The 15,402-nt window shown below is 27.0% G+C and overlaps 1 protein-coding gene across 1 annotated transcript; it reads left to right on the top strand.

Annotated features, from left to right (window-relative positions):
* The first annotated feature begins 271 nt into the window (after positions 1-271).
* Positions 272-14,368, top strand: LOC107447989 (fasciculation and elongation protein zeta-2). Its single transcript, XM_016063054.3, has 8 exons — positions 272-2,414; positions 4,141-4,249; positions 4,969-5,097; positions 5,977-6,076; positions 8,156-8,397; positions 9,347-9,422; positions 10,909-10,974; positions 12,452-14,368. Exons 1-8 carry the CDS (start codon positions 2,122-2,124, stop codon positions 12,466-12,468), a joined length of 1,032 nt encoding a protein of 343 aa, XP_015918540.1. The 5' UTR covers positions 272-2,121; the 3' UTR covers positions 12,469-14,368.
* The last annotated feature ends 1,034 nt before the right edge of the window (positions 14,369-15,402 follow it).

Below are 15,402 nucleotides of genomic sequence, written 5' to 3'. Positions count from 1 at the left end.
CCCCCCCCCCCCCCATGTTGATGTGATGTTGCCAAATCCTCTGGATCGAGATGATTATGTTTTTTCGACCTGTCACGTGACATCCTAAAAGTGTGTCTGGTGAATGTGTTTATTCGCACGATTTCTCGGAAGCACATCCGGTAATTATGACCGAATGTCCTGTCATATGACATCCTAAAAGTGCATCTGGCGGATGTTTTTCGCTCGAGTTCTTGGAAACGCATCCGGTGATTATGTGGAGTCGATCGAATGTCCTGTCGCATGAAATCCTAAAAGTGCATCGGGTGAATGTTTCTCGCATGATTCGGAAATGCAACTCGAAAGAGTTTCAATCAATTGGATGTCTTATCACATAATATCTTGAAATGCATTTGGTGATCATTTTCAGACACCATAGCGCTTTCTAGAAGATTCTATTGCCTCGTATCCGTTGATTTGAGCACCCTCTGTCTGTCTATAAAAAGGCTCGCACGCTGAGGAGCCGTTTTATTTTGACATAGAGTCAAATCGATTTAGGGGGACGAGTCCCCCTATTTGGGGACTCGTCCCATTTTTTAAAAATGTACACGAGGCCATCATTGGGTGCTTGAGTTTTGTTTGAAATGTCTTCTGCGGAGGCTCTCAGATTTTTTTTTGTCATTTTTGCTGGCCAATATTGGGCATGGGTGACTTTGTGTTTTCATCGGGAGCGTCAGACATTTCAAAAAAGCAAATACTGCGTCACGACAGAGCAGTGAGAATCGAGGCTTGAGGTCGTTTCAAATCGTTTTCAAATTTTTTTTGAAGAGGTCATGGTGCTTAGCTATTTTTTCGAGTTACTGTACATTACAACAATTTAGATTGTAGGGAAAAGGTAGGCGTGATTACCATACTTCGTACCACGCTTTTCAACCATTCGACCTTGCATGGGAAACCAATAATAGTGTATTAATGAAAATTCTGAATTGTCACTATCGATCGGTAAGAATACAAAACTATCAAAAACACAACTGTCAGCCCGGAGAATCAAGCCCTGGTTTAAGCTGTGGTCGAAGAAACTTTTCCTAGATACCCACTTTTTAAAAGTGCTGACTTAAGTAATCACGCACCCATGGAGTGAAATCGGAGGAAGTTAGTTCTCCTTGCACGCAGTTCACGCAACTCTGATCACCGTCCTTGAGGATCTAACTGGTCAGTCAGTTTCTCATTCACATCGCTAAACCGCCTACGTTATTGATTGCACACAGTGAACTTTTAACACTTGCCGGTGAGTTGTGTCTGAATTCGACAAGCAGAACAGAACGCATGTACATTATTCAAACTTAAGAGTCATTCTCACGATATGCAAAAAAATTCCTTATTGGCCAGTTTTTCCTGGGAATATCCCTATCAGTTTAAGCGGATGGATGACCACTTGGATCAGTCTGCGTAGGGATCGAGGGTTTGCGGTATTGGTCCTCGTTAAACTGTTCTACCGTAAAGTGCTCGACTTCGCGTGCAGGTTGTTGGGCTACCGAAGCGGGGATGCCATTCCTTCTGCAGAGGATCAAAATTGTGATGACATGTCTTAGGATCATCCTCAGGGATGTTTCCCAGACCATCGCTAATAGCCCATTGGGCAGCTCTGGTGTGACGTAAATGAACTACAACAACAACAACCCATAAGTTCAAATTTACCAAATTCGCAGACTCAAATTTTTCGCATGTAATGTGAATAACTTTTACAGTGAAAATAGCTCTTAACTATCCTCCTAATCAGCGATCAACTATTTCGATTTTAAGTTTATAGCTTACATATATTAAATTTGCTGTGTACTGGCCATTGATTTGTTTGAGAAATACTAGTTGCCATGGTAACTTAATGTCTCTCATATATACAATAAAGAATTTCAATGTTAAATAATCATTTAAACATAAAGTCTTATTGATGTTCAAAAATTCATATCACTTGTAGTACTTCAGATGTGCTGTGGGAAGTATAGATATTTATTTTTATTTTGCATTCATGTTTTTATATGAAAATGTTGGTGTTAATCAGAAAGCAATTAAGCATGCGCATTAGCGTTGTAGGTGCGGTGCTTGTTTACAATTCCTAAAGTTTCGTTTTCTGTGGTGTTACTGTAAAGATGGTTTGAATTTAAAATGTCAGAATTAAAAATTCAAGCTCCTCTAGCTAGGATTGAAGACTGGGCTGAATTCAATGATTACTCTGGAGATTTTGAAAACTCAAATAAAGATTCGTTTTCAAGTCCTGAAGCGAATGAAAATTCATTTGTGGACAGCAGCTTTAGTGATGCATTTTCTACATCATTAGAAGACTTGGTGAACACATTTGATGATAAAATCACAAAATGTCTACATAATTATGAAGAAAATGTTGAAAAATTAGCTCCAGTGCAAGTGCGCAATCAAGATGAAGTTATGAATGAATGCCAGTAAGTAATCGTAATAAATTTTTTGGCACTATTTAAAAGGCTATGCATAGTCATAAAGGTTGATTTTTATTTCAACATATACCTCAATTTATTTGCAAGAAATGTTTATAAAATATTTTATTTATTTTAAAAAAATGTTTTATTTTACTAATGTTTACTTCTATTAATCAGTTATTATTTAGTTATTTGCTAAATACCTGTTATAGTTAAGCATATTTATTGAAAGAATTGCTTCAAAGTTAAGTAACTTTTTATTTATTTATGTTTTTTTTACTACTACAAATATGAGAAGTTTACTTACCCAAGACCAAGTATGAGTATTTTTAGTAAACTTGTGGTAATATATAAGCTGCTTAAGTAAAGAAACGTGTGATTTTCTTTTAAAATGTGAAAAGAATCCACAATTATTCAGGTGAAATTCATAATTTTTTATAATATTTTTCATATCTATCCTTTACTAATTAATAAATGATAGTTCATTTCAGATCTTCAATCGATGAGCACTTTTTGTTCTAAAATTGAAAAGTTTTATCTCAAATATTCAATCTGTTATGAGGTTTGTGGATTTTTTGGCCAAATAAAAAGAATCCATTAACTATAAGGGATAAAATAATATGGCATTGCATATTGAAAATTCAAATCTAAAGTAGTAAAAATAATATGCAATCTTGAATCGTGATTTACTTAATACTAAATCAGGATACTTATTTTGTTAGAAAGATATCTTTATCAGTACATGTGCCAAGATAATCTTTAAGTTTAGTTTATTGTGTGGTAGAAACTGAAAGAATTATTAAAATCACAGAATGGAATAAAACACCAAGAGCACATTGAAAATACATCTTCAAAAGAAAAAAAAAAGTCATATATTATATTTAAAAAAAATATTAATTTGAACAGTCATAAATGCTAAAATAAGTTTCTGGCCAAATCAGAGACAGACCATATTATTTACCTACTCCTGAATTTGCTTTAAAATGATATATTGCCCCAAAAAACCTTAAGTTATTTACCTTTTAGCATTAAAATAATATATAACTGAAAGTGACAGATTAAACAAATTCTAATCAAAAATTGAAAGATCAGGCTCATAGTTACGTACTTACGGATAAGTATTCACTGACGTTTTAAATGTCATATATTGTGGTTCTGTTTTGCTACAATAGCACAAACACATACATGCAATTTTTTTATTTTATTATTAGAAGTAGAACTGAACTTTTGCCTTACAAGTTGTTCTTTGAAATGAAATAATTTTCAAAAGGAAAATCACATGATTCCTAGTTAATATATTTCTGACCATTTGGTTAAAATGTGCATTTTAGAATGTCGAAAATTAAACTAAAATATTAAAAAATAACATAGCTATAAATTTTTATCTGCGTAATATCTCTTAGAACTAGAACCTGCTTTCTTTTAGAAAAAAACAATAACATTTTGAACTTGCTAATTTTCTAAAAATCATATTTTAACAATTTGAATAATCATTAAATAAAGGTGAAATTAAATTAGTGATTTATTGTAGTTAAATTAATTAAAAATATAATGATCGTTATTATATATATGTAGAATTGTTTCATAGCTATGTGTGCATACCTTCCTTAGAAGTTTATTGAAGTCACATCTGTGAATTTGACTCAATTTGGATTATGGAAGAACTACTGGATAATTATCTTGGCATGCACACTTGCTTCAATTTTTATAATTCTCATTAATTTATTTTCAGAATATGGTGGACTCTAACTGGAAATTTTGGGAGTATTTTGCCTATAGATTGGACAAAGTCCTGTGCCAAAGGGATGCAACATTCTTTTATCAATCTAAATCATAATACAGTAAGTTTACTAACAGCTCAAAATGTTTGAATGTATTATAAGAAATAATTTATCTTTAATATAAAAAAAAATTATGGTTATAGTCTTTCATAATTTAACATTTAAATGTTTATGTATTTTCCTTAAAATTGAAAAAGAGCTCTTTTCAATAAAATACTATATATTAAAAAACATGCTGCAAATTTTTACCTCAGATCTCTTATAATAAATGCTAGTGTAACCTGAATCTGTTAATTAGCTTTAAATTACAACCATATGATTTTAGAAAAATTATCACTTTTAGTTTTAAAAGTTAATATTTAGTTATTTTATCACTACACTTTTGTTCTTGAATATTGAAGCAAGCAAAGCAACTTATTTTTTTAAAAATAATTTGAAAATTTTTTTTTTCTTTAAAACAACACGATCTTTTATGTTCTTTAAATATTTCATCATGTTACAGTCATCATGTTACTACTTGCAAGCGTGTTAAGTGCAGATAAAATCTTTTAGCTATATGTGAGAAAAATGTAGCAATTTTAAAAGTGGAAGCTAAATGACAATGAAAGCTAATAAAATGAAAAATTAGAAACAGTATTTTTTTTTTTAAATCTTTTTTTGTACATCATATGATTTTTTGAGATTGTACAGCATATTATTTAATCGTGTTCTTTTTTGACATATAATAGTGTATTGCTCATTGATCTGATTTTTTTTAACTATTGTTATTTTTTTCTCAGGACAGCGAATCTAAAAATGATGAATCTCCTAAAGATATGGAAATGCGGGCATTTTTAATAAAAAATTTACAACAAGAGCCTCTATTTACAGCTGAACAAGTATTAGAAGAGATTGAAGAAATGATTCAAGTACGTTGTGTTTTTAAAATTTGTATAAATTTAAGACAATTTTAAACTGTGATTTAGAGTAAATATTTTTAACATATTAACCTTGTTAAAACAATATTTTGTAAATTAAATTTTGTGTGGAAGTTTTATTTATAGCGTTGTCTATTATGATACAGTATGCATACTTTAAGGAAATAATTGAATATATTTCATCACCATTTTTGTTATACACATATACTAGCCTATAAAATGTAGACTTGCATATTGTGCACAGAATGTCTGCAGAAAATTTTTTTTATGTAGAAATGTAGATGATTTTAAATGTAGAAAATTTATTTTAATGTAATTTTTTATTATGATTTTAAATGTAGAAAATTTCGGAAAGAAGAAAATTCTTTAAAGACATTTATTTCATTTTTGATAAAACTTATCATAATTTCACTTTTATTTTAAATTCTCAATTAATTTTTGAAAATAAGAGTTATTAATGTCAGAAATGTCGATACTTCTTCATTTCAGCAGAGTATATTCAGCTGTTTTACTTATTTTTTTTAAAAAAAATCATGACCTAAAAACAATAAAAAATAATTCTGAAATAATAATTTAAAAAAATATTATTTTGTTTTGAAATTTTCTTTTATTAACTATGTTAATGTTATTTTAGGATACGCTTGTTTTAATCTGATATGGAAGTCTTAATTTCATAAAGCCCTACGATAGTTCAATATATTATTCTCGAGACTTCATGTAAAAATTTTGATAATGACTTAATTGGGGTAGGAAATATTGTATCTTTTTTAATAATTTGAATTCAGACTATGTTTAATCTTATTATTTATTTCTGTCTTATTACCCTTTAAATCAATATTAACTCTATTGAATTCACTTTCTGAATTTTAGCAACAAAGGTCACCATCACTCAACTCTTCTGAACCTCTAGATAAATCTCCTGATGATATGAAAAGTAAAGTCTCAATGTATGTTGGAATGTACAAAGATGGTATGTATTAATTTAAGTTGCAAAATTTGAATTGTATTAAATGTTATACCAATTATCTGTTCATGTGGGCTAAATTAATAGATATAAGAAATTTATAACAAATTATTATTGTTTATTTTATTTTTACATATTGTTTTATTATTTTCAAAGAAAATTTAAAACATTAAACATCAGCTTATGTAAAAAAGCAGACCTGCCAAACCTAAACTACCATTTTTTACTCTTTCGAATATTTGCAGTATTTGTGGAATAAAAATTAAAATGGGGAATGTTTTTAAATCTTTTCCACTTAACTTAAAAACCTCACAACATGCTTCTCAGGACTTTGTATGTATGTTTGAACTATTTAAGTGCTTTGGAAGTCAAAATAATTTCAATATTACAATGTAAATTTAAATAATTGTGGAAAATCTCTGGCTAAAAGTTGATGTAGGCATGTCTCATAAAAGAGAATTATTTCTTAGGCAACTGAATTGAAGTGAAGTACAAAAATGATAGTTTCAGTGGGAAGAGAAAAAAGTTTTTAATAGATTTTACAGAGCTAAAAATATCTTAGTTAATTGTTCCATACATATTTTTGAAAATGTGTTATTATAGATGAGTTTTTGACATAACAATAAGATATGTTGCATCTTGTAATCTGAATGATAACTATAAGCTATGCACTGCCTATCATATCTCATTCATATTCAGCCTTTTATCTTGCTCTTGAATTGTAAACCAGCTTTAGTTTTTTCTGAATTATCTGCATTAATTCAGAAAATTGTATTCTAGTGGCTATGAGTGTGTTTGAAAATAAATGATTTGTGCATGTTTTTAGCATGTATATAACATATGAAAATAATTGCAAGTGTACTAAAATGGTGGCTTATTGTATTTTTGCTGTTGATTAAACATATTTTCTTTACTAACTTATTCGTCTAAGAAAAAAAAAGCTTAGGCGCACTTATAATTTTGTAATGTGAGGATTTTAACATTGTTATTCTAAAAAGAAACAGTTTTGTTGCATGCCAATAATGTCTTGTCTTTTTTCAATGTATTTTCTAATAAAGCAATAACTTTAATTTTCTATTTAAAATCAGTTATTTACAATTATTGTCAATTCATAGTCTAAAATCAACTTAAGTTAAAAAATAAAATTTTACTAAATTATAATTTTAAAATTACAACGTTAAATATCGGCTTTTGTAAAAAAGTAGGTCTGTTGGTCTGAAACTGCTATAGTTTTCTATAATATTTACTATGGTGGAGAAATAAAAATTAAGAAATGTCCATCATTAAATCAAATAAATAAACTGCAAAATATAATGCATTTGAAAAATATTTTACTTTTAGCCACTATATAGGATAGAAGTATCATTAGCATTATTTTGTAGTTTTATACAGCTTATTTCTGTCTATTAGTATTCTGCGCAATAGCAGACTTTAAGTATTCTGAAGAGTAGCAAAAATAAGGCTCTTTGTTGGAGAAAACTCTGTGATTTCTCACAGTCCTCAGAATTTCAAACATTCGGTAAATATTTAACAAAAGATATTAAATATAATGGGTTAGTGAGTCTCATAGGTTTGAATAAGCCTAGTAGTTAAATTTGTTTCTAAATTTAGTTTCAAAACCAAATACTATTTAATACTGTTAAAAGCCAAAATAATTCAGGGAATATAACACTCATCACTTGAAGAGACGATTGAGGTTCGAATCTAGGATATAGTTGGTAAATGCACATTCTGCTACCAGCTCACACTTACCACAGTAAAAGCAAAAAATATTTTCTACAAATTCCTATAAATATATTTTTATAAATTTCTATTATTATTCATTCTATTTTCTGTTAAAATTATTGCTGTTTGTTCCCAAATAATATTTTGTCATCTGAATAAGCATTATTTTATGCTCAGATTCCACTAGTCTTAATCTATTTATTATATTCAGTAATTTTAAAAGAGATATTGAAAAAAGTGCAATTAATGTAATCTTATTTTCAAAAATATTGACATGATCTCATAAATTTGGGTATTATGTATTTTTTTGTTTTTTCTTCTCTGTCTAGTGGTTTTAATTTTTTATTATATTTATTCTAGAAGTGAAAAAATTCAATCTGATACAACTTCAGAATCTACTGTGGGAGATTGAGAAATTGATTAAAGACCATTCTGAAACTTTAATTCATGAACTGGCTTTGAGAGATGAATTGGAGTTTGAAAAGGAGTTAAAAAATAATTTTATTTCATTAGTCCTTAGTATCCAGAACAAACGACGCCAATACTCTTTGGATAAAAAGAAAATAATTAAAAATGGTTCGATAATTGGTACAGAACCCAAAGTAAGAGTGCTAGCTTGAATATTTAAAAAAAAAATTTTTTTATGCTTTTAAGAATTCTCTTGCAATAATTTATTTTTCCATTTTTATTTATTAGTATTAAAATTAATTAAGTAAAGTAATTTACATTAGTAATAAAGTAATTTACATTTTTCACCATTAAGCTTTATAAATAAATAAATTTTCTCCCTGGTACTAAAAAAATTAAACATTAAATATTTTTTCGATAAAATGTTTATAATCAAACATTCATTTATACATGTCTTATCTGAAACCTAATTATTTAAGTTTTAATTATTTTATTATGTTAACCAAAGCAAATTCATATGTAGGTATAGTTTATATGCTTACTTATTCACTTATTGATATATTGCATATTATTTATGTGAAATATGTAGAGCAAATGAAAAAAAAAATGCTTCTGGTCTTTTAATTTTTTTGTTTTACAAAATTATAGTCTGTGTAGAAATATAAATTTTAAAAATAAATTTATGCAAATTTAAATAACATGTAAATCAAAACAAAAATATTTTTACAGCATTTATATGAAACTAGGAGTTAACATATAATTTAAAATGGAATTGTTAATTGGAAAATTTCTGTCAATCTCTGAATTCTCTATATTCAGTCCTATGTTGTGTATAGAGACAGTGCATAATTCAAAGAAATGTCAGTTAAAAGTTACTTTCACTTCTGGAAGTCTACGCAAATTTTTTATCTTAAAAATGACAATACCCAATCTGTATTTAAATATAGTTTGTTTATTCATTTTAAAAATATATCAATTGGCTAGACTTGAAAATTGTGTGATTTGTCTGACCAAACTGATGTGTTCAGAAAATTTTTCACTTAGTAAACTGAACAACTGCTTATTATATTGCTAGTTCAAAACCTTTATTGTGAAACCTAGATATTTTATACTCTAAAAGTGGTTTGACTTTTTTTCTTTTAGTATCTTAGCACTGTTATTCCTTATGACCCTCAACATGGGACACCAGATAACCTAACTCTAGAAATTTTGATAAAAAGTAAGTATGTTTAATGAAAAAATGTATGTGCTCTTAAAAGAATTTTGTACAATCACAGAGATTTTATGTGCTCTTGTGCTTTTAGTTAAAAAATCGTATGTTCTTAAAAGTTTTTTTTTTTTGGTTTTTTTTTTGTACATTGTAGCTTAAAATTAGAGAAAAGTTGTTTACAGTTTAAGTTGTCCAATGTAAAAAAGTTTAATGGTTATAATTCAGTTATTAGTATATGGAACCCGATTATTAACATATCCAGGATTTAAATCAGGGAAGCGAATCCTTTTTTTTTTTGTAGTGGGTCACAGAAACTACAAAATGTAAAGATGGAGGCCAACATTAACATAATGTGGTAATTATAAATCTGCTAGGAATATTTGGATTCTCTTTGAAAGTAATGTGAATAAGCTACAAGTCTATAATTAATTTTATGCTCCTGTGCAGATAATATAAATAGTTAATGTGTATAAATTTAAACAATTATTCTTATTAGATTACAAAAGCAAATTATGGTACATTTATATGAGCATTGGCATACAACAAAAAAAGACACTTAAAGTTAACTTTCACTATTATTCAGAAAAAAATTTTTTTTGCTAATACAGTGTCAAATTAATGTGACTAATGTGATAAATGACTAGTGTGATAAATGATGTTATAATTTTGAAGAAAAAATTTTTTTGTTCATCATGCCTACTTGTTTAATTTCTTTTTCTTCTTATTAAAGTTTATTTACAAATTTATATGTAATTACATTTTACTGCAAACTCTGAACCTATTGCATTAATAGAACTTTTATAATGAAACTGAAATAATCACAGTATGATATTTTGGGAAAAAGCTGTAAATTAGATCCGTAACTTTCTGTAACTCTTTTTCTTTTATTATATGACAATTCAGGGACCAAATTAAAAAGCTCTAGGGGCTACTTTAGGCCAATGTAGCATAGGTTGTGCACTCCTGATTTAAACCATTATTATAAATAAGCAATAATTAAGAAAACTTGTCTTATTCTTCAAGAAATTAGGTAACAACGTTTCTAAAAAGATAATAAATATTCTTTTGTGTACTGACTACTAATAAATGAATAAAAGACTGTAACATTTTTTAAAGTTATACAAAGAGAAATTATAAAAATCTATGATTATTACATGCATTTATTAATGTCTTTTTTTGTCTTATGATGTCTGATTAAATGATTTATGATTAGACTGTAGTATTCATATAAAAAAAGTGATTTTTTTTCCATGTAAACATATATAAAATTTTAGAATTCAAAAGCTATTAAGACTGTGAATTAGGTAAAATATTTTTTGGTGTATTGCTTATTAATATTTATTAAAAATATGAGTAATTAGAAAAAATAATGGTACATACTTATATTTTTATTTGATAATTTGTTTCATTATAAAAAATATACTTTTAAAGTGCCATATCATCTTGCATTTTTATTTTTGTAAACTGAATTATAATTTTTTGTATATTCTGATAGTTTTACAAGCAATCAATGAAGATAGCCCAACTGTTCCCACTCTACTGACTGATTATATTCTGAGAGGTACTTCTAATTAATTTGTTACCAATATTTCCAAACCAAATGATAATGCATAATATTCAAAATAATAATGCATTCTAAAGTGCCAGGTTTATTTTATATTTATTTATTACATAGTGTTAAAAAAACACATTGTTACTGATTTAGGTTTTATTTTACAATTCTGAATGAGTATTCGAAAAGAACTGAAATTTAACTATTTTAATTGAAGGCTAAATATAAAATGATTTTATTATACAAAACATTTTCTTAAGTAGGATAAAAGCAATTGTTTGAAATAGGGAATAGAAAATGTTTAAATGATAAAGTTTAAAAAATTTTTTTTAAATAAAAGTATAAATTATGAAATTGAAAAGGTTTTGAAATCAAGCACGGAATCATTATCATAAGTTTTTCTAATAGCTTTGTAAGTGAAGTTAATTGTAGTTTTTCCAAGCGATGCAATTTAACTTTATTTGAATTGTAGCCTGCTTTTATAAATCCTTTTGATTGTCTCAGGTTGAGTGATAATCTTAATTCTTAAATTGGTATAGGATTAGACTCCCGGTGGCTGAGCGGCAGCGCTTAGCACTGTCATGCCACCGATCCCTGGTTCGATCCTTGGGCCGGGCAAGGTAGACTCAGCCTTTCATCCCTTCGATGGGTTGATAAAATTAGTACCAAGCATGCTTGGGCTGACCACTTAACCGGAACATCTGCTCTTGCACCTCAGATCCCAAAGGTCAAGAAAACTGAGATGGGAACGGTAAGCCTTGGCCCTCTATGGGCTGTCGTGCCACTGAGTTTAGTTTTAGGTATAGGATAAAGTAAGAGTTTTTCGAACTGGTTAAAGTGACTTACAAGAAAGATATGAATTTATTCACTAGAAATTTTTTTAAATATAAATTAAAAAAACAGATTGTACCTAAACAATTAAAATCTTCAAACATACTTGTTCGTTATTTAATAATGCTGTGATAAAGTATTGCTAAGATTTGTGGTGCTTTAAAGATGAAGGGGAAAAAAATTACATAAAAAGAATATTGGAAATGTTTCACGTTTTTCTTTTGGGGCAATATATTTTAACAGTTACATTGTTGATACATAATTGTTTTGTTACAACTAGTAAAATTTCAGATTTTTAATTTGTATCTCCAAATAAAACACTCATTACGTTGCCAATACTCAAATAAAATCACTGAATCATAAATTTAATCAAATCACTAATTTAAATAGCAATATATAATTTTATAAAATAAAATTATAATATAAAATTATAATAATTGATAAAAAGAATTTTACTGAAAACTTACAAATCTAAATTTACATCAACACCAGCATCTGCCAATCCTATTGATATTTATGTACATGAAAATCTCCACGTTCTTGAAGTAATAATAAAATATGTAGATAATCTTTAAAGCTGCAAATTTTTATTAAAACAAAATATGTTTTGTTACAAAATATGTTGTAATGTTTTTTAATTATATATTTATTTCAGTCTTTTGTCCTACATAAAAACTCTCTGGAAGATTTGATACAGAGTTTGAATATAAGTGATGTTGCTGACAGTTGTTGAATTTCCTCGCAAGCTTTTATTTTAGTCTATTGTTATTAAGTTGCTTATTTTGTGAAGCATAGTCATAGTTTATTTTGAATGTGCTTCTGTATTTTGTTATTTGTTTTTGATGCTCTGTTAAAGCTTATTTATAAGTATTTATTTACAATTTTAAGACTATTTGCCTATTTTGGCATGTATCACTAGTGCAATTTATTAAATTTTACTTTTGCTTGTTGGAAAAATATGTTCCATTGAAAGTGTACAAATATATTAATAATCAAAAATTTCTCTTCTCCTTACGTGCAAATATTTTAAATATAATAAGAATCTAAGATATGAAATTGTTATGCATCTATCTTAAATAATTTCAATTTTCATGTACAGTTTTCAATGCTCAGTTATATATTCTTTGTGAAGTTGCGATGTTTGAATAATCTATGAAGAAAATGTTTTTGCTATGGAAATCTTCCCTGACAATATTTAAATGAATGTTAGTGAAAATGTATTATATAAATTTTTTTTAAAGTTTTACAACCTTCCTTTCAAGAAGGGTTTAGGTATTTAAATATTTTATAAATTGTAATTACAGAATATAATTACTATAACTTATCATAAACTTGTGTCTCAATTAATCAGGACTTAAAATCTATTAATTTTGTTATTAAAATTAACGTTTTTTACATAATTTTTTTGTATAATTTTAAACTTTTAAAATTACTTTAACAGAATTATGTCTATGACTACTGAAGTGCATGTCATTGAGGTATGTTTACTAAGTGTTAATACCATACAGTTTCCTAGCACTGCTGCAAGTATCAACAATTCTCAAACTTCAAATTAAATTTTATTACTCAATTTCCTCTTGAATATCGACAAGAATGCAAATTACAGTACAGAACCCGTTATCCGGAAATCAGAAAACCGGAAAATCAAAAAACCTGAACGAAATTCGATAAATTTTTCCGCCATTTAAAAAAAAAAAATTTTTTTCCCTCATAAGATTTTTCTTTCTTTTTTGAAAGATGTTTACCTTCCCATCATTTTGGAAATAATCATTAGTGTATTACTTCATCGTTTTTTCTTCTTTTTAAGATTATTTCCAAATTTTTTTTTTTTAGTTGGGTTTCACAATAAAAAAACGGCTTTTTGTAGCGATTCAGAAAACCGGAAAAATCAGTTATCCGGAATAGCGGTAGTTCCGATCGTTCCGGATAATCGCTTCCCTACTGTATTATAAATTAAAATTTTGCTTTTAAACTCAATTTTTTCTTACATTTATTTAAATAGCATCATAATTGTTATTATAAGAATTTCGTGTTATATTTAAATAGCATCATAATTGTTATTATAAGAATTTTGTGTTAGAGTTGTTATTTTTATCATCTTGTTTTTAAAGTTCTTTTATTTTTCTTATAAGTTTGAACAACAGTATTAAATACTATTAAGTATACTTAAGGTGATTATTATTTTATCCATTTTTTGAATTATGCTTGGCAACTAAATATTTAAAAAAAAATAAGTGAAAAATTTTAATTTTTCAAATAAAAATTTATAAACTTGTGATATTTGTCTTTAAGCTAAGGAAACTGTGGTATGTGTAAGCAAACTGTACAGTAAATATGAGCACACTTATTAAAAAAATTCTAACAAAATTTTAATTTCATTTCGTATGTTTGAATTTTAAGTTAATATGAAGTTAAGTTTATGTTATTTAATAAAAATACAGGTCATTATTTAAAATTCTGAATGTTATAGATTGATGTATTGCTTGAAGCTTAACATGCTTATGTGGGAAGCTCTTGGTGTAATGTAGTTTTAATAATGCATTGTAAGCTATGTAGTGGTGTTTGTATGAAATGTCAATAACAGACACTGAACTTCACTATGCATTTTGACGGAAATTTTTTTATTATTTTCGAGTGTGGGAAGTGTAATTTCCTAACACATAAGTAAATAATAATAATAAGTAAGGGCATGATTTATCTCTTTATAGTTATAAAATTATAGTAAGATATATAATATCTTTTTAGCCTTACATGTAGTATTATTTGAATTATCAAAAGGAAATCAATTACATAGTATAGTTGCATTTATTTTCAGCATAAATATCATTACTAAACCATGAAAGGAATTATGTTGTTACTTAAAAAAAGCGGTTTAAGTTCAACCAGGCTTGATTTTAAAAATAATATGCGGTAAAATGCAAATTTTCAAAAATGTTCATTACTGCAAGAACGTTTTTAAACATATTAATTAAAAAATCCTTAAAGGAATTAAGGAAAACCCTTGAATTAAATTCTTCTTCCTTTATCCTAATTTTACAGACAATTCCTAGATGCAATTGTTTTGTTTTTGAGTTTGCAAGATCTATGTTATCTAGAAATTAGTTTGTTTTTTTAAAATTCACAATGAATATAATTTTGTTTAAAAGTGTTATCTGCTGCATTTATTTTTATGAAAATGTAGTTATTATTGTAGATTAATTTTAAGTTCCTGATACTAAAATATTTCAGTAATGTTTTTGATATACCTTACATAATAATGGTATATTTGGAATTATAGTTAAGTAATATGTTTTAATTTATTAAATTTCATAGATTCTACTATAGTTCTTCATAAATTGTATCTTATTAATTTTTTTCAGTCAATTTTTTATTATTTCAATGCCTCTTTCTTTTTGAGGATAAAGTATTTTTTTATATATAAATTATTAGTAAGCAATTTAGATGAAATTTGTTATAAGTTTTATTTACAATAATATTACATTTACAAATAATTTATGCAAATGTTATTTATTTTAAACTTTATATGTGATATTTTATGTGCAATTTTTTGGGATTATTCGTTCTGTGCTGTACTAAAAATATTGTCTGTGTTCTGATTTTTATGTC

Source organism: Parasteatoda tepidariorum, chromosome 3, assembly GCF_982258835.1.
Source record: "Parasteatoda tepidariorum strain Cologne lab strain chromosome 3, Ptep-v5.0, whole genome shotgun sequence".
NCBI classification, from domain to species: Eukaryota; Metazoa; Arthropoda; class Arachnida; order Araneae; family Theridiidae; genus Parasteatoda; species Parasteatoda tepidariorum.
The sequence above is the reverse complement of the archived record's forward strand: the minus strand, read 5'-3'. Positions and strand labels throughout refer to the sequence as shown.

What these genes read in the sequence shown, in the direction of transcription:
- LOC107447989 (XM_016063054.3), top strand. Translation starts at nt 2,122, where the DNA reads ATGTCAGAATTAAAAATTCAAGCTCCTCTAGCTAGGATTGAAGACTGG. An exon ending in AGATTGAAGAAATGATTCAA is followed by an intron (nt 5,098 to 5,976) that starts GTACGTTGTGTT and finishes TCTGAATTTTAG; the next exon opens with CAACAAAGGTCACCATCACT. An exon ending in TCTAGAAATTTTGATAAAAA is followed by an intron (nt 9,423 to 10,908) that starts GTAAGTATGTTT and finishes ATATTCTGATAG; the next exon opens with TTTTACAAGCAATCAATGAA.